Source organism: Schistocerca cancellata, chromosome 5 (assembly GCF_023864275.1).
Source record: "Schistocerca cancellata isolate TAMUIC-IGC-003103 chromosome 5, iqSchCanc2.1, whole genome shotgun sequence".
In the NCBI taxonomy this organism is placed as follows: domain Eukaryota; kingdom Metazoa; phylum Arthropoda; class Insecta; order Orthoptera; family Acrididae; genus Schistocerca; species Schistocerca cancellata.
This window is the reverse complement of record NC_064630.1, coordinates 384,098,199-384,124,196: the sequence shown is the minus strand read 5'-3', so window position 1 is coordinate 384,124,196 and position 25,998 is coordinate 384,098,199. Positions and strand designations below refer to the sequence as shown.

The following is a 25,998-nucleotide window of genomic DNA, read 5'->3' as shown; positions in this document are numbered from 1 at the left end:
AAATAATGAAGAAGTTTATGAAAGAGTAAAAGGAATATTAGACACAATGAGGAAAAGAAGAATCGCATCCTATGAAACCTAAAAAGGCTTGATGAAAAAAATTACAATAACAAATTCAAACTTTTTTGATAGAAATTCAAAAGCATCATTGTAGTGCTTCAATGACGTGGGTCAATTACATTCAAGAAGAAACAAGAGAAAAACATAGGGAAAGAATCAAAATTTACTGGAAAGAAAGAAAAGAGAAAAGAAAGAAAACGCAAGTTCCTTCATGTGGTCCTCAGCCGGCCAAATAAAAAAAAAATTTTTTACATCAGCACCTGGTACATCGGGTTGGCATGAAATTCAAGAGTTCAGAGAGTTATAGCAGCTGATAGAATCTCTCCGAAAATTTTAGAATAGCAATTGTCATGCAATTTATTTAAGAAATTTCACAGTTACAACGTCTGACATCTTTGGCAAAACCTTTATTTACACAATGTGAAATCGACGTTTTAGCAGCTCACTTAGGACTCTGGTTGTGAACACAGGTCTGCAGACTGCGATTACGCAAGGGTGTAAATATGAGGTACGCTGTTTCTTTCAGTCGTTTCCGTCTATGTTTGTGAAGTCAGTCCTCACTCCATAGTCCTTATGTCAGTAGTTCTGGACCACCCGGTGTGTATGGGATAACATCGTTGTTCCATAGTTCTGCACGAAGTATTTCTGTTTAGCCTATCGAAGGCATTTTTGTGACACACAAGCCCAAAATGACATTTCAGATTCAGTTCTGTTTCTTTTTTGTTCTATGTCGAGTTAGTGTGACACTATTATTACAAGATCTATGTTTTATAAAACTAATTTATTCTACTAAAATAAGCATGTCATTAACCTACATAATTTTAAGTTATTGATAATTATTCGAACACGTTACTTATAAGATGTGGTTAGAAGGCTGAATTTTCATTAATTGTACCGTAATTTTTTGTTTCTTTTCTTATATAATGATATTACTTCTATTGCTTTCCATGCATACAACCAAGAACCCCAAGTAACAGTTTAATTTGTTTCATATCAGTTTCACGTGTAATGTATAAATTTTCATAGATTTTTATGCCTATGTAAGTTACTGGCATATTCTTACAGCTGCTTAAGAGAGAAATGCGAAACTGCAATAGTTAAAAAGCTTTTTTCTTTAGAGTCTTCTAAAATTCAAGGATAAGCCGAGACTCTCGCGGCAATAAGCGTGGCTTAAGCTATTTAACGTCCACTCTATGACCGTGTACTGCCCACGAAAAATGGAATTACCTGGTGCACTTAAAACTGTTACAGTCTCAACACTATTATTTGTTGGAAATGTTCAAAATGAAAAGTGCGCTGCAATTAACGCTGCGCATATAGTACTAGGCGTGTAGTCCGCCCTTATAAGAACAATTAATCATTCGTGGAACACAATTTGACTAAAGTAGACGAGACAGCAACAGAAAGAACGTAGAAAACTACTGGAGTTAAGAAAGCATTTCATTAGTGTGATGTAGTTACCTGGTCAAAATTCTTGGGCCCCAACTATGCAGAAAAGCTTCGTGAATAGTAATGTAGAACAGTCTGTGGAGGGCTCACGGCCACGGTACAGTGCTTGGCAGTATATACATCGTACCAACATTAGCCAGCCGGCCGCTGTGACCGAGCGGTTCTAGGGGCTTCAGTCCGGAACCGCGCTGCTGCTGCGGTCGCAAGTTCGAATCCTGCCTCGGGCATGAATGTGTGTGATGTCCTTAGGTTAGTTTGGTTTAAGTAGTTCTAAGTCTAGGGGAGTGATGACCTCGGATGTTAAGTCCCATAGTGCTCAGAGCCATTTGAACCATTTTTTTGAACCAACATTAGCTACTTTGTCTCCTGTTGCATTAATGGCGTATGCAACGAGGGGGAAAACGACCGACTGAATACCCGCCACCCGCTCTAAAGCCCTAATGTCTATCTCTCATATTCCCAAGGCCCCTACACAAGACAAACTGTGGAAGCAACAGGATTGTTGCAACCTCCCACTAATATCGGTTCCCTAAACTCAAGAGGCATTCAAGACAACAATGTCGCCTTTCTTCCAAGGATTTCTTATAAATGCCAGTAGCATATCTCTTTCATTCTAGTATGGACTGCCTGCTTTTTTTAGTTGTCAGCAGCTGGTCTCCGAATTCGGTTCATGTCTTCTACCATGTCTACTTAATAAGGAATGCAGAAGCTCTAGGGCAGGCCGCAACAGCGTACTGTTAGTGATTTAATTTACACATGCGTTCGACAATATAAAATGGTGCAAGCTGTTCGAGATTCTGAAAAAAGTAGGGGTAAGCTATAGGGAGAGACGGGTCATATACAATATGTACAACAACCAAGAGGGAATAATAAGAGTGGACGATCAAGAACGAAGCGCTCGTATTAAGAAGGGTGTAAGACAAGGCTGTAGCCTTTCGCCCCTGCTCTTCAATCTGTACATCGAGGAAGCAATGATGGAAATAAAAGAAAGGTTCAGGAGTGGAATTAAAATACAAAGTGAAAGGATATCAATGATACGATTCGCTGATGACATTGCTATCCTGAGTGAAAGTGAAGAAGAATTAAATCATCTGCTGAACGGAATGAACAGTCTAATGAGTACACAGTATGGTTTGAGAGTAAATCGGAGAAAGACGAAGGTAATGAGAAGTAGTAGAAATGAGAACAGCGAGAAATTTAACATCAGGGTTGATGGTCACGAAGTCGATGAAGTTAAGGAATTCTGCTACCTAGGCAGTAAAATAACCAATGACGGACGGAGCAAAGAGGACATCAAAAGCAGACTGGCTATGGTAAAAAAGGCATTTCTGGCCAAGAGAAGTCTACTAATATCAAATACCGGCCTTAATTTGAGAAAGAAATTTCTGAGGATGTACGTCTGGAGTACAGCATTGTATGGTAGTGAAACATGGACTGTGGGAAAACCGGAACAGAAGAGAATCGAAGCATTTGAGATATGGTGCTATAGACGAATGTTGAAAATTAGGTGGGCTGATAAGGTAAGGAATGAGGAGGTTCTACGCAGAATCGGAGAGGAAAGGAATATGTGGAAAACACTGATAAGGAGAAGGGACAGGATGATAGGACATCTGCTAAGACATGAGGGAATGACTTCTATGGTACTAGAGGGAGCTGTAGAGGGCAAAAACTGTAGAGGAAGACAGAGATTGGAATACGTCAATCAAATAATTGAGGACGTAGGTTGCAAATGCTACTCTGAGATGAAGAGGTTAGCACGGGAAAGGAATTCGTGGCGGGCCGCATCAAACCAGTCAGTAGACTGATGACAAAAAAAAACCCTACTTTTCCAGAAGTGACCTGAGCCGTGTGGCTCGATCAGCGATATTCCCGCCGCCGGTATGGGTCATCTTTCCGGTGGTGTGCGCAGAGCGCGCGGGAGCGCCACCTACCGGGCCGATCGGGGAAGAAGGGTAAGCTCTAGCAAGTAGCGAGGATTTTCCTTTGCGACGCCTAGCAGCAACGTCGTTTGAGAAGTCTGGCGGACTTTACAGGTGCCGTGCGAGGCAGCAGGAAGAGTACGTCTAAATGGGGCTGTTTAGCCGGATGACGGCGCAGCAGGAAATATCGCCGGCGTGGAAGCAGTCACGTTACTAGGGAAGCCGTTGCTGTATTTCGCTTGCTACATGTCTCCTGGCAGCGGGATCTGCGGCGGCTGGCTTTGTCGAACAAGCTGTAAATTGTGGCCGGAATCGACTTCTGGGTTCTGGCTGTTGATTTCATTTTCTTGGCCGGCCGTTGCTACTCCTACTGACGTTGTCCTCGAATGTGTTTAATTTCAACGTGCTTAGTACACAATGTTATAGTGAGAGCTGTATGTGCTGTGATGATTAACATTTACCAGGACCTGGAGTGCTGATACATTCTGTTTGTAGATTGCTACTGTCAGTGTTAACCGGCATTGAAAACAGTTTGGCTGGTCCTTGTCTAAGTGACGCCTGGTTATTGTATTTATATCTCACGACGGAGTTAAGCTAGCCATTTGCTATAGATATACATGGATAAAATTTTCCCTGGATATATTTTGCTGCGAACTGCAATGACATTACTGTTATGTTTCTATCTGAAGTGATAGTGTGTCTGAGAGACACTTGTCTAACTCTAAATGAGTAGTTTCATAAATTCTTACAAGTTACTGGGAGGCCAGCTGTTATTGTGTGTTTAAATAGTTTGAAACTGATTCCATTAATGAAAGTACAAAAATTCCTTAAATGACAGTATGTAGATATGGTAATTAATTCTGACTTATTTGTTGCTGCTTGTACTCTGAATTACTTTGTTAATACCAATCACTACTGTAACGAAATACTACATTTCCTCGTAAAATTTTTAGTAAATTGTTCTTCAAGTTAATCATAGTTTTTGAGTAAATAATTTTTAACTCATTTCACTAAATGTGTAATGGGCCATAAGTGCCGTGGCTTATGAATGTTTAAATTTTGAAGTAACTTGCTCTCACCTAAATGGTAATTTCAAAAACGTGTTGATGGTTTTATTTGTTATTTGTCTTGTTTAAATACGCCAAATAAATGTTCAGTGCAACTGTCAATGGCGATTGCGTGATGTGTCACTTGGTCCAGTCCTACCACCCTGCAGCCTACTGTGCTGAGCTTGTGTCGTTGTGTTAAAGTTGAATTCCATGCTGTGCTGACACATCACCACCCAACAAATCTAAGTCTGCCATCCTTCCTTATCACCTATTTTACGCATACGTCTCATTTTATATTTGCCATTAATATTACCCCTATGATTATGATGTGATAGACTCCACAAGTTTACCACTACTTCCTATAGCTTTCAGTGTTTTATTACTTTAGTTCCTGTCAAACATTGTATTCTTCCTGAACGATTTGCTATTACTTAAATGAGATTAACACCAAAAATGTGGTATTGATAATTATTTCGAGCATAAAAGGACCGGCTTACGCAGTCATTAAATAATATATGAATACAAATGAGTGTGAAATTTGGAAGTGCGACTTCACTCAGCAACAGATAACAACAATGCTCACAATTTAAAACCATTCAAACTTCGAATTCGAGTAATCATCCCCATTAACCTGTTGGAAGGGCTCAGTAATAATATTGTGTGACTAATTTGTATTAACTTTTAACTGAAAATGTTGCTCTGAAGGGATACAGAGTTCTAATAGTCATCGTATGAGGAAGATACAAACACTAGAAAAGTATTATTTAATTACTTTATTCGTATTATGAGTATAGTTTATTTTATTTTAGTTTTTGTTGAAAAACAGATAGCATAGCATGTCATTTACTGTTAGCCTAAAATAGGATAGTAAGAACTCAGAGAAATATGGAATCACCTTTAGGTTTACAACAAAAACAAGGTAGAAATAACACTACCATATCCCAAAAGAAAATTAAGATAGCGCTAAGAAAACTGATGTATATATGAGTAAACTACAGTGTACACGTGGAAGCCTCTATATCGGACGGAGAGACACATAAGTTTTCGACTAATGAGTTACGGCATGACAGTTGTCTCAACCCATCTGGATGAGACAGGACACGACTTTTTAATGTTAATGTTCTGACTAATATAATGCGACGCGCCATGGTTTTCTTCTTGTGCTAACCTCGTCATCTCAGAATTGAACTCACACCCGATGTCCTGACTTATTTATTGGATATATTCCAATTTCTGTCTTTCCTTACAGTTTTTGCACTTTAGTAGTGATGACAGTTTTACATAAAACGCCAAAACTCATAAAGCTACATATCCTGGAGATGCTATAAATCTACAGAAACCAAAAAGTACAGGAAAGTACAGGCAGATGCGACTTTACTTAGGCATGTCTCTTCCCTAAAACTACCTCCTGTGCAACTGAACCAACTTAATTTTGTTATAGAGCCTCTTCTTGCATATAAAATAGCTCATATTTTTCAAGTCAGACTATATATTACAAATTTCAGAATTCAAATGAAACAGTATACATTTTGTTTTATTTCTACGGTTGATATGAAAGTTAAATAAACTAAGTACTGCTGTCATCTATGCAGAACTATGTAGACAATATGTAGAAATGTACAAAAACAATATTCACTGTCGTACGAATTTTTAAGACTCGCTGCGTACCTGAAGATACCAAAAGAAAAGATTTAAAGCAGCCAGGAGACGCTAAATAGTCGTAACAAGTGTAGTGTAGTTTGCGAACAGGAAATGTGCACAGTTCAGATGCAGGGCTCTCGAGAAAAAGGAAAATATGCAGCACTCATGTACAGGACTGCAAGAAGGCAACGTTAGTTCTAATTAGGTTTCTTTTTAACTGGCCCTCGTAAAGTCATTGTTGCGAAGTTTCGGCAGTTTCCTGTGAGTAATATTGCTGAACTAGACAGCAAACGGTCACCTGATGATGCCGCATAGCCTCAGAAACATTTAGTAGCTGCATAATTATAGTTTAGAGACTGATTATTGTTGTCAGTTTATTTATTTATAGAGAAATTTGTACTATCCACTGACGGGCGGCGCCCCGGCTCGTCCCGAGATATTTCCTGTAGTTATTGACACAGTTTTCTGTCATACAAACAGAAAATTATGGTGACACAATAGTAAACGTTTTGCAATATGAGACACACCATTCGTTTAATGAATGTGTAGATTACACAGCCGTTAACAGCACTACTCCATTTCACAACCTCATATCAGATGAACCACCATCTATTAGTGGAATATTTGCCATTTTGGTAGTAGCTATGTTACTTATTAAAATAAATTCACTCTATTCCATGAAAATAGCTTCGCGCTACTTTCGGTATTTTCGAGCATCTATTTTATTGCTATTTGAGATGAATCAAACCAGTTGTATTTACAAAAGCTGGGATCTGCCGACAGTTTATTGTTTACTTTACGAAAAGCGAATCACCATCAAAACATTCTCAAATCCACAACTCCCGTAGATATACTAGTCTTGTACTCATTAGTTGTAAAAGTGGTGCAGGTTCTCGGTTCCATTTTATCGTTGAGGTGATCTTGGCCAAATAAATGACAAACAAAAACTTTGAATAATGTTTGCTTATTACTGTTCAGTACAAAAACAATAACACGAGTGCAGTGTACTGAAATGTCTGGTTGCGTCAGTGTCGCCACATTCACACACCATCCTGAAAAACAGGCACATCTGCAGCTGTTCGAAGCATCTGCTTGCTACATCCGTCGATATCGTCTCAAGACTCTCTCCACAACTGCCATTATTGCTTATTTTATTATGGTCGCTTGTGGCATCATTGCCGTGGCGCTAAACAAGCCGCATGCCAGAATTACGACGTCTTTTATTAATCAAATTAAGTTTCATGTCATTTTAAGCTGTGCTGATGGCCAGGTTTATTGATTATTCGGTGTATACAGATGACATTTGGAGCCCACCAAAAACTGCTGATTTGGTTCGTATACAGAATGTGATTATACTAGTGAACCCGCCAATGCTTCGCAGTTACTAAATATGTACGAGACTTAGATACACATCCTAAACTCCGCACCCCCGTCTCCCCCTGCCCGTGGTCACCTCCCCACCAACGCCCCCCCCCCCAACCCCTCACCCTCTCTGACCATATTCTCTTCTCCCTTCTCTCTGACCTGGAGCCTTGTTTATTGTTATTGCAAACGAAACCTTGATTGTGAATTGAAGTGGCTTGAAATGAATGGGTAAATCGGTTGGATTCATTCGTATATAGAATATAAAGAGATCTCTTCAGCTGCTGGCTCTATGAGGATAGCAGCTTCAACGGTAGTATTTCGCATAGTTTTAATACGGAAATAGGATTACAAAGGTTCGACGATTCAGTCTCCGCAGTATTATTCTAATTATAAACCGATGAGTCATATAGAGAATGTTTAATGTACAACCGACGGTGAGGAAGAAAACAAAACATCACATAGTTGTGTATTCAATTTTTGTGTGAAATTACGTATAATGAGAAACAAGATATATTTATGGAAGAAATAATTTTGGCAATTCGTTTACATCCACTGCGTCGTAGTTGAAACTGACTGAGAGAGGGGAAACGAATGCACACATTTTCACAGCACAGCATAGCATTTTGTTTCGCGCAGTCGATTTTAACAGAAAATCTGTATATTAACAATTACAAAAATGTTGATGTGCGTTTGAATGTTTATCTGTGTCTCGCCTAAAACATTAAGCTCAAGTGGTTACGTAGCTTTCGCGCGTTATTACATCTGTAAATGATGTGTCATGTATATACATTCCTGGAAATTGAAATAAGAACACCGTGAATTCATTGTCCCAGGAAGGGGAAACTTTATTGACACATTCCTGGGGTCAGATACATCACATGATCACACTGACAGAACCACAGGCACATAGACACAGGCAACAGAGCATGCACAATGGCGGCACTAGTACAGTGTATATCCACCTTTCGCAGCAATGCAGGCTGCTATTCTCCCATGGAGACGATCGTAGAGATGCTGGATGTAGTCCTGTGAAACGGCTTGCCATGCCATTTCCACCTGGCGCCTCAGTTGGACCAGCGTTCGTGCTGGACGTGCAGACCGCGTGAGACAACGCTTCATCCAGTCCCAAACATGCTCAATGGGGGACAGATCCGGAGATCTTGCTGGCCAGGGTAGTTGACTTACACCTTCTAGAGCACGTTGGGTGGCACGGGATACATGCGGACGTGCATTGTCCTGTTGGAACAGCAAGTTCCCTTGCCGGTCTAGGAATGGTAGAAAGATGGGTTCGATGACGGTTTGGATGTACCGTGCACTATTTAGTGTCCCCTCGACGATCACCTGTGGTGTACGGCCAGTGTAGGAGATCGCTCCCCACACCATGATGCCGGGTGTTGGCCCTGTGTGCCTCGGTCGTATGCAGTCCTGATTGTGGCGCTCACCTGCACGGCGCCAAACACGCATACGACCATCATTGGCACCAAGGCAGAAGCGACTCTCATCGCTGAAGACGACACGTCTCCATTCGTCCCTCCATTCACGCCTGTCGCGACACCACTGGAGGCGGGCTGCACGATGTTGGGGCGTGAGCGGAAGACGGCCTAACGGTGTGCGGGACCGTAGCCCAGCTTCATGGAGACGGTTGCGAATGGTCCTCGCCGATACCCCAGGAGCAACAGTGTCCCTAATTTGCTGGGAAGTGGCGGTGCGGTCCCCTACGGAACTGCGTAGGATCCTACGGTCTTGGCGTGCATCCGTGCGTCGCTGCGGTCCGGTCCCAGGTCGACGGGCACGTGCACCTTCCGCCGACCACTGGCGACAACATCGATGTACTGTGGAGACCTCACGCCCCACGTGTTGAGCAATTCGGCGGTACGTCCACCCGGCCTCCCGCATGCCCACTATACGCCCTCGCACAAAGTCCGTCAACTGCACATACGGTTCACGTCCACGCTGTCGCGGCAAGCTACCAGTGTTAAAGACTGCGATGGAGCTCCGTATGCCACGGCAAACTGGCTGACACTGACGGCGGCGGTGCACAAATGCTGCGCAGCTAGCGCCATTCGACGGCCAACACCGAGGTTCCTGGTGTGTCCACTGTGCCGTGCGTGTGATCATTGCTTGTACAGCCCTCTCGCAGTGTCCGGAGCAAGTATGGTGGGTCTGACACACCGGTGTCAATGTGTTCTTTTTTCCATTTCCAGGAGTGTATATTTGTATGTGCGTCTGAAAGTTAATAGGTGTCTCACTTAAGATATTAAGGTAAAGTGGTCAATAAGTTTTCGTCTCCTTATTACATTTGTAAATGATGTAGTATATATGTTTATTAGAATATCGTGGAAAGACTGCAAGTGAATCGGTCAAGTAATTTCGAGATTACTGGAAACAATGTTTCTCTGTTACATAGTTTATGTCCGTCCCAATATATATTAGAGCGGCGTGTAATGATTGGATACTAATCGGTCAAGTACTTTCGAAATACTTGATTATAACGTTAAACTACGACTTACGTTTGTATGGTAGTATAGATTGATTGAACCAATTGAAAAGGAGGTGGAATGACTAAAAACGTACAAGAACGAAAATCACTAGAACAATGCTACAGCAAAAATCAGACAGAATATTATTGTGAATTGTACCAAACAATTCCTTTTGAAATCATAGGATTACGAAATTGAAACTGGATTTTGTCTAGGCAAAGTATACAAAATTATCGAAGTATCTTTGTCGCTGTTTGAATTAATTGTAATAAAAAAATTGTCTTTTTAGTAAAATTAGTTATCAGAGTGAAGGTATCTTGACCTTGTGCTCCGACTGAAACAAGCCTATTGCTTCAAAAGGTTTTTCTAAAAACATTGAGCTGAGCAGCGCTCTCATATCAGTTCATAGAAGCTGTCCTCCTCCTACCCCACCCCCTCCCCTCCCCAAGCCTCTTACGTCACTGCGAATAACAAATTGGTTTTAACTTCCGATATACATGACTAAAGATGGAGATAATTTCTAAAAGAGAAACCACATACCGAATCTTGAACTACACGAAGGAAGCTGATAGTGCAAATGCAAGTTAAAAGATCGACATGGGAAGGGACAGATAATATCTTTTTATAGTGGAAGAAAGCATCTGTTTCCTAGCATCGGAATCAACTTTTACTGTGTAGAATTTTAGGTCATTCATTAAAAAGTAGTTTTCATCAAAAGCAATTGATTTGGAACATATCGAGTGGTCGCAGACGATCTCGGATTTATGAGAAGAATGGCGATTTCATTAGAATTATGACACAAACATACGTGGATAACCTGTTGCTCTTTCTAAATACATCTTTCCTCCTCACAATAGTTTACACATTGCTTGCAAATTTTTTCCGCCTCCGTAGCGCAGCGGTAGCGTTACCGCCTATCATAAAAGGGGGCCCGGGTTCGATTTGCGGCAGGGTACTGTTGTGTGTCCTTCATCACTGTCATCATCATCATTGACACGCAAGCCGCCGAAGTGGCGTCAACTAAAAAGACTTGCAATACGGCGGCCGAATCTCGAAAGGGGATATCCTGGCCAATAAATGCCATACGAACATTTCATTTTTTTTCCCTCTCGTTTTTACTATTTGACGTTTCATCGTACGGTTAGTGCTTAACGTTCCGCAAGACCTCCTTTAATTGACATTTACAGTGATCTGCAGATGTGTGAATACTGTCGACATGCTGCTACTGAATACGTCGGATGCCTGTTAATGACTTACAGGCTGTAGTTTATTTCTCTGAGTTGCCGTTGCGAAGGCTGAGAGGCTCACGGAAAGATGAAAGCTGAGACGGGTTCTAACATTCTGCGTGGTGTCTGTTTGTTCTAAGTCGTGTCTCCCTACCACTTTCGCGCAACGACGCTCTGAGCGTGTTTTTTAGGGAATTAACTAGTTTGAACCTGGGACCTGTTGCTGGTAAGGAGACGCCAGACCACACATGACATGTAGAGTTCAGAAGAGTTCAATGAGACTAGCGATGATATAACCAAATACTTAATGATTTCAGCGTCAGCTCCACTGCACTCCCTGTAAAAGAATCTTAATACTAACTAAATTTAGTGGAAGGGGTTCAAGGCTTTCCTATTTTTAGTTAGCTAGAATCTTAATACTAACTAAATTTAGTGGAAGGGGTTCAAGGCTTTCCTATTTTTAGTTGGCTGGTAAAATAACGTTGAAAAACCAGTTAAGTTTACCACTGGAAATTTTATTCTACTCACAAAACATTGTTTATAAATTGCACTATTGATAAAAGGAAATATTTTAATACAGGATGATAAAAACCAACTGCGTTCAACAAAAATGTGAACGAATATTCCCTGAATGGGTTTCCAAGTTCTACAATGGATCGAAGGAAGACCTATGCCATATCACATCTATAATCTAGATTTAAGTTAAGTTTCATAAAAGACAAAACTATCAAAATGGTCTACAGTGACCCTCAATTATCTTTAATTACTTATCTATCTTGTCGTAAATTACAGTGGCTGATGTGGCTTCTGAATAATTATATAACAGAAAAATCATCGCATTTCAGATTTTTACTTCACGTAGCAAATGTGAATACCATGAGCTTTAATTGACGATCGACACTAGTATTACGTAAAAAGGGGGTGTAACAGATGAGACTTCTGCAGTTCTGAGTGAAGCTTTATGCACTGTTATGTGGCATCGCGTGCGTTCATTACCTTGTCGTTCGTTATGCAGGGTCAGGGGGCGGCGGGCGGCGCAGCTCCATTCAGCTCGCCGTCTCGGAAGCAACTCTCTCCTAACTTCTGCTTACTATAATTTACCGAAGTTGGTTTAAAAAAAGCTATCTGGCTGTGTTTTCAACTGACCGATCAGGGTCTCAATGTTAATCTTAAGCTCCGCCTACAAAATTCTGTCTATCCAATGAGAAACGTTATACTTTTCGTAGTGGGGCAATGTTTTTAACGTTTGCAATGTAACAGAGACGCGAAAAAGTCTCACGCTAAAACTTGCAGCTGGTGTGGCCTTTTTAGTGTTATCGTAAGATCTATACAGTTCTTCTGGAGGGCTCTATCTTTTAACATGGGCTGGAGGGCTCTATCTTTTAACATGGGCTGGGGGTGATTTTGACGGTCGGCTGGCGACGTGGGTGTCCGTCCCTTATCGTAGGGCCTCCTAGCCTACACGATTCTGCTCTCGGCTTCTGTTCTCGTTTCTCCCCTCAGAACTGCGTTGTTTCATGGTGGGAAGGTATGACATGCATTTAGGCATGTTAGTCTGTGGTATTCCATTTGCTCACTCGTTGATCGTATTACTTTGGTTAATTTAATGTCAGGATTTATTCGGAGCTATGTGACATACTGCCGTATTTGCTTATCATGTCAGGGTTTTCATGGAAGGTGTTGGATTTGCCTGACACCTTACAGGGTGACCTCAAAGAAATTCATTGAGAAAGTCTCAGAATTTCGTACCGCATATCTGTAGAATTAAGCAGGCAGGAAAATGAGTAGCAGACACGCAAGAATCGACCGACACTTGCTGGTTAGGTCGTTAATAAAAAAATAATGTTGCGGTTACAAGAATCGCAGAATAGTGCGCCTCCACCTAGTGAGGTAACGCACGGGTTGTGACAAGTTATTTATATTTAAAAGTACCCGGGTTCAAATCAAATGGTTCAAAATGGTTCAAATGGCTCTGAGCACTATGGGACTTAACTTCTAAGGTCATCAGTCCCCTAGAACTTAGAACTACCTAAACCTAACTAACCTAAGGACATCACACACATCCATGCCCGAGGCAGGATTCGAACCTGCGACCGTAGCGGTCGTGCGGTTCCAGACTGTAGCGCCTAGAACCGCTCGGCCACTCTAGCCGGCGGGTTCAAATCACCGTCCAGCTATACTGATTTAGCTTCTCTCCGGTTTTACTACATCGCAAGGTAATGTGTTCGACACGGCACCCGGCCATTTTTCTTCTTTCTCTTCAACGTACTGTGCAAGTAACCTGTCTCTAGTGCTGCCTATGTTTAAGGAACGTTAAATTGTAACGTCCCACCGTCTGTTTTTCCCCTGTGCGAAGAACAGTAAATCGGGGATAAGGGCGGGTCCTAAAACAAGCTATGTGCGACGAACTGACACTAATGTTGTTTTATTGCATTGTCCGTTACTGAAAAGCACATCGTCCCTTTCAATCTTTCTTTTATTGCCTGTTGTAGTTTCCTGCTGAGGGGACGCCGGTACTGTAAGTTTTAATTACGGCTCCGGTCGATCGCTCTGTTGACCACAAACAGCTTAATCGCGAACTATTCTGGATGTCTCCATTCATTTCAGTTAATTGCGGTGCCAGTCTGTCGTTCGACAATGTCTGTTCCACGTGTTCTTGGTCTGCCAGTGTCCTTCATGACAAATGGTCGAGCCTAACGTGATGTCCTTTTGCAGTCAACAACTTTTTATCCTGCAACTAAATCAGGCCAACCTAGTCTCATTATTTTGACTTCGAGAGATCTTTATCGACTTACATTCTATAACGCACTATTACACTCCTGGAAATGGAAAAAAGAACACATTGACACCGGTGTGTCAGACCCACCATACTTGCTCCGGACACTGCGAGAGAGCTGTACAAGCAATGATCACACGCACGGCACAGCGGACACACCAGGAACCGCGGTGTAGGCCGTCGAATGGCGCTAGCTGCGCAGCATTTGTGCACCGCCGCCGTCAGTGTCAGCCAGTTTGCCGTGGCATACGGAGCTCCATCGCAGTCTTTAACACTGGTAGCATGCCGCGACAGCGTGGACGTGAACCGTATGTGCAGTTGACGGACTTTGAGCGAGGGCGTATAGTGGGCATGCGGGAGGCCGGGTGGACGTACCGCCGAATTGCTCAACACGTGGGGCGTGAGGTCTCCACAGTACATCGATGTTGTCGCCAGTGGTCGGCGGAAGGTGCACGTGCCCGTCGACCTGGGACCGGACCGCAGCGACGCACGGATGCACGCCAAGACCGTAGGATCCTACGCAGTGCCGTAGGGGACCGCATCGCCACTTCCCAGCAAATTAGGGACACTGTTGCTCCTGGGGTATCGGCGAGGACCATTCGCAACCGTCTCCATGAAGCTGGGCTACGGTCCCGCTCACCGTTAGGCCGTCTTCCGCTCACGCCCCAACATCGTGCAGCCCGCCTCCAGTGGTGTCGCGACAGGCGTGAATGGAGGGACGAATGGAGACGTGTCGTCTTCAGCGATGAGAGTCGCTTCTGCCTTGGTGCCAATGATGGTCGTATGCGTGTTTGGCGCCGTGCAGGTGAGCGCCACAATCAGGACTGCATACGACCGAGGCACACAGGGCCAACACCCGGCATCATGGTGTGGGGAGCGATCTCCTACACTGGCCGTACACCACTGGTGATCGTCGAGGGGACACTGAATAGTGCACGGTACATCCAAACCGTCATCGAACCCATCGTTCTACCATTCCTAGACCGGCAAGGGAACTTGCTGTTCCAACAGGACAATGCACGTCCGCATGTATCCCGTGCCACCCAACGTGCTCTAGAAGGTGTAAGTCAACTACCCTGGCCAGCAAGATCTCCGGATCTGTCCCCCATTGAGCATGTTTGGGACTGGATGAAGCGTCGTCTCACGCGGTCTGCACGTCCAGCACGAACGCTGGTCCAACTGAGGTGCCAGGTGGAAATGGCATGGCAAGCCGATCCACAGGACTACATCCAGCATCTCTACGATCGTCTCCATGGGTGAATAGCAGCCTGCATTCTACATCTACATCTACATCTATACTCCGCGAGCCACCTTACGGTGTGTGGCGGAGGGTACTTATTGTACCACTATCTGATCCCCCCTTCCCTGTTCCATTCACGAATTGTGCGTGGGAAGAACGACTGCTTGTAAGTCTCCGTATTTGCTCTAATTTCTCGGATCTTTTCGTTGTGATCATTACGCGAGATATATGTGGGCGGTAGTAATATGTTGCCCATCTCTTCTCTCTCGTAATTTCGATAATAAACCTCTCCGTATTGCGTAACGCCTTTCTTGAAGTGTCCGCCACTGGAGCTTGTTCAGCATCTCCGTAACGCTCTCGCGCTGACTAAATGTCCCCATGACGAATCGCGCTGCTTTTCGCTGGATCATGTTTATCTCTTCTATTAATCCAACCTGGTAAGGGTCCCATACTGATGAGCAATACTCAAGAATCGGACGAACAAGCGTTTTGTAAGCTACTTCTTTCGTCGATGAGTCACATTTTCTTAGAATTCTTCCTATGAATCTCAACCTGGCGCCTGCTTTTCCCACTATTTGTTTTATGTGATCATTCCACTTCAGATCGCTCCGGATAGTAACTCCTAAGTATTTTACGGTCGTTACCGCTTCCAATGATTTACCACCTATGGCATAATCGTACTGGAATGGATTTCTGCCCCTATGTATGCGCATTATATTACATTTATCTACGTTTAGGGAAAGCTGCCAGCTGTCGCACCATGCATTAATCCTCTGCAGGTCTTCCTGGAGTACGTACGAGTCTTCTGATGTTGCTACTTTCTTGTAGACAACCGTGTCATCTGCAAATAGCCTCACGGAGCTACCGATGTTGTCAACTAATTCATTTATGTATATTGTAAACAATAAAGGTCCTATCACGCTTCCTTGCGGTACTCCCGAAATTACCTCTACATCTGCAGATTTTGAACCGTTAAGAATGACATGTTGTGTTCTTTCTTCTAGGAAATCCTGAATCCAATCACAAACCTGGTCCGATATTCCGTAAGCTCGTATTTTTTTCACTAAACGTAAGTGCGGAACCGTATCAAATGCCTTCCTGAAGTCCAGGAATACGGCATCAATCTGCTCGCCAGTGTCTACGGCACTGTGAATTTCTTGGACAAATAGGGCGTGCTGAGTTTCACATGATCTCTGTTTGCGGAATCCATGTTGGTTATGATGAAGGAGATTTGTATTATCTAAGAACGTCATAATACGAGAACACAAAACATGTTCCATTATTCTACAACAGATTGCTGCGAAAGGTGGATATACACTGTACTAGTGCCGACATTGTGCATGCTCTGTTGCCTGTGTCTATGTGCCTGTGGTTCTGTCAGTGTGATCATGTGATGTATCTGACCCCAGGAATGTGTCAATAAAGTTTCCCCTTCTTGGGACAATGAATTCACGGTGTTCTTATTTCAATTTCCAGGAGTGTATTAATGATTCATGCTGTCCTCAGTATTGTCAGTAGACGTTAAGGACAGCAGAGGTAATTGCATAAACTATAAACAAATACGTAATCAGTGCCGTTTGTTGCATTGTAAAATGTTAATTACATCCGGAGATATTGTAACCTAAAGTTGACGCTTGAGTACCACTCCTCCGCTGTTCGATCGTGTGTATCGGAGAGCACCGAATTACGTAGGGATCCAAAGGGAACGGTGATGGACCTTAGGTACAGAAGAGACTGGAACAGCACATTACGTCCACATGCTAACACCTTTTTATTGGTCTTTTTCACTGACGCACTTGTACATTACCATGAGGGGTGAGGTAAACGTACACACGTGGTTTCCGTTTTCATTTACGGAGTGGAATAGTGTGTCCCACTGGAAACGCGTCGACGTATGTGGTATCAGCATGATGGTGCACCTGCACATTCCGCAATGAACACTAGGCTGACCCCTGACAGGATGTTCGACGGGCGTTTCATAGGACGTGGAGGACGCATAAATTGGACAGCCCGTTCTTCTGATCTTACACCTCTGGACTTCTTTCTGTGGGGTACGTTAAAGGAGAATGTGTACCGTGATGTGCCTACAACCCCAGAGGATATGAAACAACGTATTGTGGCAGCCTGCGGCGACATTACACCAGATGTACTGCGGCGTGTACGACATTCATTACGCTAGAGATTGCAATTGTGTGCAGCAAATGATGGCCACCACATTGAACATCTATTGGCTTGACATGTCGGGACACACTCTATTCCACTCCCTAATTGAAAACGGAAACCACGTGTGTACGTGTACCTCACCCCTCATGGTAATGTACAAGAGCGTCAGTGAAAAAGACCAATAAAAAGGTGTTAGCATGTGGACGTAATGTGCTGTTCCAGTCTCTTCTGTACCTAAGGTCCATCACCGTTCCCTTTGGATCCCTACGTAATTCGGTGCTCTCCGATACACACGATCGAACAGCGGAGGAGTGGTACTCAAGTGTCAACTTTAGGTTACAATATTTCCGGATGTAATTAACATTTTACAATGCAACAAACGGCACTGATTACGTATTTGTTTATATGTTCAGATGTGCTAACAGAACTAACGGGGTTCCATTTAAAAAAACCTAGGTTTGTGTTAAAAAACATACTTCCGTGCATTCTTTTATGGTTTGTATTAACCAATTACACTAGCCCCTTTCCTCACGTTCGTTCTGTGGAATCGATTCGTCAGTATTTGATGTGATTTACGAAATATATCCAGCGGTAATGTTAGGTGACTCACCCTGTATATACTGCGTTTTCTCCAAATTTAGTGAGAGTCCTGCATGAGAGGTATGTTATGTGGGGTTGCATGAAATCAGGCGCAACCTCGCACCGGGCACCCATACTTGGCCGTAGACTCTATTGTCCTAGGCATCTTTTGTGCTCACCAAGTTATCAGAACCGAAAAGAGCGACATGAAGCGGTCGACAGGCATACTAGAGACGCTACCCAACTCATCTATGCAAAACTTCATCGGATTTTCCCTGTCGTTTCCATTTCGCAATCTGTCGGCCCCTACTTTCCGTTTAGGCACGTGTTAAGTCTGTGGCTGCACACTATCTTCAAGGTCTCCATAGCAATGATTCAAGAGGTTAGAGCTAGATCATGTTCCCGTGCTGTTCTGACCTACCACGATGCTGTGGGTGTTCGGCTGTTGCCCTGCCCAGTACTATCTTCGTAAAACTCACCCATTCGAAACACCTGGTCACCGGTTCCAGAGTGACACTCACGCCACCATTCGCCCGCTACTACGACTGGTGGTGTCTGGTACAGACGTGAAATGACACGACGTGATTTACCCGTGTCATTCATCCAAACCCAGTTCGACTCGATGCCCTGCAGAGTTAGTGGCATTGTTGCTACCAGAAGCTGCAGATCTGCGTATTATATTCTGCGCTCTGAACGCCTCCAAACCACATACAAATTTAATCAAGTACTTTTCGCACCAGCACGTGACGTCAGAAAGGAAGACTTCGCACCCATATTTTTGTGTTGGAGGCTGTGTGATTTCGTGAGTGCTGTCGTTTGCGATTAGATACTTTCGTGCAGTAAGTGATTTGCAAATGAATGTATTTTAAATGTGTGCACGTATTGCTACTTTGTGCTACTGTTGGCTGCAAATCTCACAGTTGCAGCCCTGATGGAACTGAAATAGTGCTTCATGTCTTCCCTCGGGATGCACGTTTGCAGAAAATTTGGCTGTCGAAATGCTGTTGAAAATACGGTGTGAATGTTCAAAATGCTATAACATGCTATCGTAATTTCAAAGAAATTCGCGTTCGAGACTGGTAAATTTACGGCGGAAACGAGTGTGTAACAGCTACACATTTCCACCGTGTAATTGCCTTGTGTTACCGATAGCGCATCACGTGCAACAGAACGTGAGATCCATAGAAGCAAGCAGACTATAGAAAAAATTTTATACGGTATAAGAGTGTTTGCAAATGTGTTTCTGGAAATGAAGTTGTTTTTAACGATTCAGATGAAGGCAGTATACAAAATACCGTAGCGACCTTACGGAGGAGCAATGCACATCTCAAAAACATGTGTACGAAAGTGAAAGCTCGTAATAAAGATCTTCGGAGTCAATTGTCATTAACGAAACGATGTCTAGACGACGAAGAAACTAAAAAAATACACTTGTGTCTCTTAAAATTACTCGAATACTGTGCAAAATGTTTTCACCCAATCAAGTCACAAATTTGTTGCAGTGGTCGAAACGAGTTCAGTGGATCAAAGACATCTGCAAGTCGATTACTTTGCGCGCCGTTTTGCATAAAAGTTACAGTATTTTAAGGGGAAAACACGGACATCCTCTACTGCAGTGTCAACTTTGCAGTTGCAACACAGATATTTTGAAGTATGTTCCAGTTAGAGTAGCTAATTTCAATCCTTTCTACAAATAAGGCACCTGTGTGATTGCTCGAGAGGAAACGACAGTGTCTACCTATTAGTTGAAGTTCTTTTACACTTGTGATGAATACAAAATGAAAATGAGCGTTATATACATCTTGTGTTATATTCGCTGATATGCTCATTTCGAATAATTTTTTGACAGAAAACCGCGAAAACAACTGCGCTATTTTATACTTGAACTTTTTTAAAGGATGGAGAAGTTACGGAAGTAATATTCTATTAGCAACATTCTGACAATAGCAGAATACCAGTTTACAAACGCTGTTCCTTATTGACGTCACAACGTCAGCCAATAACAGCACAGAAAACTTATTGCTCAATCTTATTTTTCTCCGGACCTTTCTTCGTACTGTACTGTATACGCACAATAAGAAAAATTTCTTTATTTACTATTCGTACTGGTGATGTAGTTTCAATGACAAATGGTGTACCTAATCCATTTCTCACTTACAGTTTGTAGGTTGTTGCTTCGAGTGTATATTTGCTGTCTAAGCGTGCACCCAGCTGGCGGAAGGTTTTGCTGGTTTACGCCTGAAAATCCTAAAAATAAAAAAAGATACTGCTTTCTGCAACCTATCTGTTTTATTATTCACCAAGATAGTTTCTAAATAAACAACTATAGAAATAATTTCAAGGCACTACGTAGTCTAGATATTTCCACCAGCCGCTTACAATTTTCAAAATCTGACCTACACTGGCTTCACTCATTCCATTATGGTGGAAGAAGGTACTTTCTGTGCACCATAAGAATCCTCCTTCCTCATTCGATCCAACTATGGAGTAAGGATAGAATTGTTGGCTAGATGCTTAAATTTTGTGTAATCCTTTTTACCGTCATGGTGCCTAAGGGAGTGTTGTATAGAGGGCTGAAGATCCTGCTCAGACTTTGTCCCAAAAACAGATTCTTAGAACTTTCTCACCAGATGCTCTCGAAAAATCTGACGTAGCTCTTCAAAATTTCTTAGCACTTATGTTATGCTCTCCTTCGGGTGAAACAGGACCATTCGTGCTGTCATTCTTTGCTTGCATTCGACATTCGCTATTGATTTAGCCTGATACAGATCTCATAGACTTAAGCAATATTCTATTATATGCAGTACTAGTGTTTTAGAAACGCTCTCTTTTTTTAAGCAGAAAGCAATTCACTGATGACTTAATTTCATATGGACTTTGTGTAGCAGTTATATTTTTTTACTCGTAGGCATTGTTCATTTTGGGTATTAGGATGACAAGGCTAAGGTAAGCGCATTTTTACTCTTTTAAAATATCAAATACATCTTACAGTGAGGGCCCAGACACTGCGGGCAGTCGATTTCGATGAGTTTCGGCATTTTGGCTGGGGCTACTCGAAAGTAGGCTATTTCATGTGGAGGGGTTTAGTTTACTCTGTTTCTGTTGTAGAAGAAAAAATCTACATCAAATACCATTAATTATACCGGATCCGTTTCGGAAGCGGTTGAGTCGTTAGAACACTCTAAAATAAGAAAATTCCTTGAATATAATAGCTACCGAGAAATAAAATTAATTGTTTCCGTTCGTTGCGGGTACACATGAGGAGGAAATCCCTTTAGCCGCGTCCACACCAGAAGCGCCGCAACGGGCAGCTCCGCACCGTGCACAAACTCGCGCCACTGTGCAGAATCGAGCAGAGAATTGTCACGTGCGCAGCGATGTTCCAGTGTGCGTGCCGTCAATAACAATGTGAAACGAGAAATGTCGTCCAGAAACAACCGCGCTCGAGCGAACCATTTCCTTTGATGTACCGCAACTTGTTTGTTCTTGCGCACAGCGGCGCGGTTTCATATCCACGCCGGCCACGAGGCGCTGCGCCGAGTCTTTTCTTGGTTTTGCTCGGCGCGGACGGTGTGGACGCGGTTTCACAAAGTGAGACTCAGTCAAATGGAATAAGGCCAGCGTTCGTATCATAGACAGCTTCTCTGAACGCGGGTTGAAATCCCACCTTTTGCAAAACTTTTTAATCTCTTGTACGAGAATGAAAATTTCACGACATTTGTATATTTTTATTTTAAATAAATTAAATTTGAGTATGAACAAGAGTAAAAATGATCCGTGTTCGTGGTTACGAACATTGCCGACACGTGTTTGATCCTCAGTGCAGACAAAATGTATTACTAGTTTTTAGGGAATACGAAAATGGAAAAGTGGCTGAAATAGTTAGCAATTACTCTGTCTCTGCCTCTCTCTAGGTCTCTCTGTGTCCGTCTCTCCCTTTCTGTAAGACTCACCTGTTTTCTTTCTGCCACCTTGTGTCGGGCGATACGCATAATATAAGCAGAGAAACCTTTGGTCGTCATCTTTTTCCTCTTGTTCACAAAAAACTGATTTTATTTAAGATCAAAACAATTAAATTTCGCGACTTTTCACGCCCTATAGAGTAAAGCAATGTTAGAAGAAGTACGATTTCAATCCAAGAACACTTGAGTTCACTGCGATCAGAACGCAGACCTTATACCACTTGGCTGTAGCTTCAAGCAGCAAGGACTTTCTATTTTAATAGCAAGTATGTATGCAACTGATTAAAATCACTAATTCTTTTACTTCCAGAAAACTATTAGGTTGAATGTGAAGTTTCCTTGTTTTCGAGGGCTCTACGATTCCACCTGGTACGGAATGGATCCTGCGTCATGTCCTTTGACCTTATTTTTTTCACAGGAATCATTTTCGAGTAGCCTACGACTAGAACGATGAAACTCATAGAAATCGGTGAAATCTCTCCTTCTTAATATCTCTCTTCTTCTAAGAGTCGTTTAATGCTCTTAGTTGCTTATTCATCACTTTGGTCCCTCTGCCCGTATGCTGGCTCCTAATGGGCAAGGAGTAAATCCCTCGACCGCTTAGAAATGTCGCGTGTGTGAAGAGTCCACTTCAATTATTGAACACTTTTTCAACTTTTTAAAGTAGTCATCATAAATTCTGGCTTTGGGCAGTTTAATGGCAATGAAAATTCGCGTGAAGTCAGTGAACGTTTATAAAGAGCCTGAAATTAAATTTCAGATTCTTAAAACATAGTTTTCTAAATTCCAAAGTTTGAGTGATGCAACGCGAGGTTTAAAAAAACGCAGCCTCAAGTGAAACGAGAAAAGTGTGGACACAACGGCGTTGAATGATTTACGATTAAAGTGGGGTTGCGAAATAGCTGACACCAATAGTATACCAGAAGAAAAAGCACGGTACATTTTACATGAAATATTCACTGTGGGAAAGCTTTGAAGAAGATGAGTGTCGTACTTTTGGAATGCTGAAAAAAAATCAAATGCCAAAACGAATTTGTCAGCGATGTTAGCGAGGTTTGAATGAGAGTCCAGCTGATTTTGCGCGTTAATTTGTTCCTGAGGATGAGACCTATAAAACAGCAAACATAAGAGTAGGTGTCGGGAGAAGCCAGAGCCACGCAAAAAATCGTCGAAGTCGATTTGATCTACCGGAAAAGTTATTGCTAGAGTGTCCTATAAGCTGTGGCACAACGCGGTGTTCGACAGTCGAATACGTGAGTGGAGTGAACCGCCTTGCTTGGCCTTATGTCACCAACCCACCAAGTCGACTTGCATCAGCCTACTGGCCACGACCGGAGCCTGGGCTGGCGAAGTGCGAAAAAGTTATCCAAGAGTTGCGAAAGCAAATGTCGGAGCCTAAAACTGACGAACTAATCGAATCACAAAGTTTTAGCTTCAGCAGACGACCTGGAGATTCGATGTACAATGCAAACAGCATAAAAACAAATAGAAAATCTTATAGAAATAGCAGAAAGAGTAGATTCCTAAGCGTCATACGAAAAAAAGAAAGTACGTATATAGAAAAAACCTGGCACCAAATATTTGAAAAATATATTGAAAATTCGAGAAATTTTCTCAGTTCAAATTTTTAGGAGAAACCGTTAGGGAGATTAGTTACGAATTTTTTTGCTACAAAAAGGAAGTAGTCTTCAGACTTACGAAACACAAAATGCATCTCAAAATTCACAAAAAGGAGTCACTACAACACAGTCATCACACTAGAATGACTTCATAAAACAATCTTTTTAAACAGGAAGAATGATATTGAAGAAATCCGAAAGAGAGAACCGGAAGTAATCAGGAAAATTTTAGATCCAGAAAGCACTCAATGAAGGACTTACAGAATTTGTGAAAATAAAGAAATTGAAGAGCATGCAAACATTTATTCGGACGTGAAAAAAAGGAAGCTACAATTTTATAGGCATATTAAACTTGGCGCCCGTTGCTTCGCTCGCGGAGACTGTACGGTATGCAGAGATTTTTTTTTTTTTTGCTTTCATTTAATCCAGTTTTTATGTTGTTTACGAAGTGCAACAGCTTCTAAACTTTTCACGCTAATTAAAGCTATATAAGCTTGGTCTTTTGAGAATTTATTTCTGAACAATAAGCGATTCTGGTAGTTGGAGTCGAAAGTTTTTGTTAATCATGTCTTTTGCGTTCATGTGGAGATATTTCCATAGCGACTTCATCGCCTAACAAATATTTCTTTATATCTGACCGATAAGTGAAATAACTATTTTCATAACTTTAGCATAAAAAATTTGTAATGTAACCAAATATTTTCGTAAAAATTTTCATCCCTTATTGCACTCATTTGGGGGTTGAGTTTCCAGAAACACTAAAGCACATTTTTTTGTTTCTAACGGAGAAGTTAAATGCCAATTGTCACAGATGTAGTCTTAAAAATCTTGCAGTAGTTCTTTAGTAATTACTAATTTTCAAAAAAACTTTCACCCACTATTTTACCTCCTTAGTGATTGATTTGCCAAAAATGTTGGAACACTTGTGTTTTATTTTCTGTCTGAGAAACCAGATGACCGTTTTCGCAGTTCTGTAGTTCTAGCTTCAAACTTTTTTGTCAAAAGAAACTCAAAACCATGTTCTGAAATAGTGCTTTGTTTCTCCACTAGACAGTGCCACACGTTCCTCCAAAAAATCGTAACAACACACGCACAAATGTCATACTAAAAAATGTAAATCCACTTGATGATGGAGGTTTAAACCTTTGAAACGGTGACTGGTTAAAGTAAACTTGTTTCATTTAGTAAAAACGGAGTGGGACCCCACATAAACAAACTAATTGGAAATGTAATTATTACCTAATATCAATTCCTCGCTAAGAGTTTCTTACAGCCTCAAGATAACGAATTGACGACCTGCATACTGCTTTCTGCGCAGGGGACAACAATTGAAGAAGACTGCAGGTTGGTGAACATTAATTTGAATGAAACTTCCTGGCAGATTAAAACTGTGTGCCGGACCGAGACTCGAACTCGGGACCTTTGCCTTTCGCGAGCGAGTGCTCTACCATCTGAGCTACCCAAGCACGACTCACGCCCTCTCTTCACAGCCTTGGTTCCACCAGTACCTAGTCTCCTACCTTCCAAACTTCTCATTCCCGAAACATCCCCCAGGCCGTGGCTAAGCCATGTCTCCGCAATAAGGATCTTCCAGGAGTCGTAGTTCTGCAAGGTTGGCAGGAGAGCTTCTGTAAAGTTTGGAAGGTAGGAGACGAGGTACTGGCAGAAGTAAAGCTGTGAGGACAGGGCGTGTGTCGTGCTTGGGTAGCTCATACGATAGAGCACTTGCCCGCGAAAGGCAAACTTCCCGAGTTCCGGTCCGGCACACAGTTTTAATCTGCCAGGAAGTTTCATATCAGCACACACTCCGCTGCAGATTGAAAATCTCATTCTCGATTAATTAGAATTGTAGAAGACTGCAAGTTGGTGAACATTAATTAGAAGGGCAGTGGAAGCAAATAGGCACCTCGTGTGTACTGCAATCTTAGTACAAATGAGATCAGTGAAACGTCATCTGTGGTAATACAGAGGGGGTATGAAGGAGAGAAATTTTTGAGGGAAGGGTTTTATCATACGCACGTATATACCCCCTCCCCCCCTCCCCCCCCCCCCCACCCCGACCCTCTTTAACTCTCTTTTTCAACTTGTCGTAAATTTCATATTACACTGGAGTGTCCGAGTACTTTCGATCGGGCAGTGTACAGTCCAGAATGGTTACAAGAAGCCAGTGACGGGCAGTGCGGGTGTGGTGCTGGGGTTACCTGGGCGTAGAGCTCCGGCGGGGCCTCCCTCTTGAGGACTGGCCGCACGGAGGGGACGCGCAGCTCGTAGATGGTGTCGTTGTGCTGCACCAGGCAGGAGGTGGGCGCCGGCTGGATGAAGCCCAGCGGCAGCGTGAACACGATCCACGCCGACAGCGACGCCAGCAGCAGCATCTTGCCCTTCTGCCACCTGCGCACGTCACAACAAGACACCGCGTCACACACGCGCCGACCGTCTGCACGGCAGTGCTGCCGACAACCGTGCCTCG

The 25,998-nt window shown here is 42.7% G+C and overlaps 1 protein-coding gene across 1 annotated transcript in view; it reads right to left on the bottom strand.

The window, feature by feature from the left end:
• The window catches only part of LOC126188556 (major facilitator superfamily domain-containing protein 6), a 375,350-nt gene that overhangs the window by 136,358 nt on the left and 212,994 nt on the right, over positions 1–25,998 (bottom strand). The window contains exon 2 of the mRNA XM_049930156.1: positions 25,730–25,919. Within this exon, the coding sequence (XP_049786113.1) occupies positions 25,730–25,919 (190 nt within the window). The remainder of the gene's footprint in view (positions 1–25,729; positions 25,920–25,998) is intronic.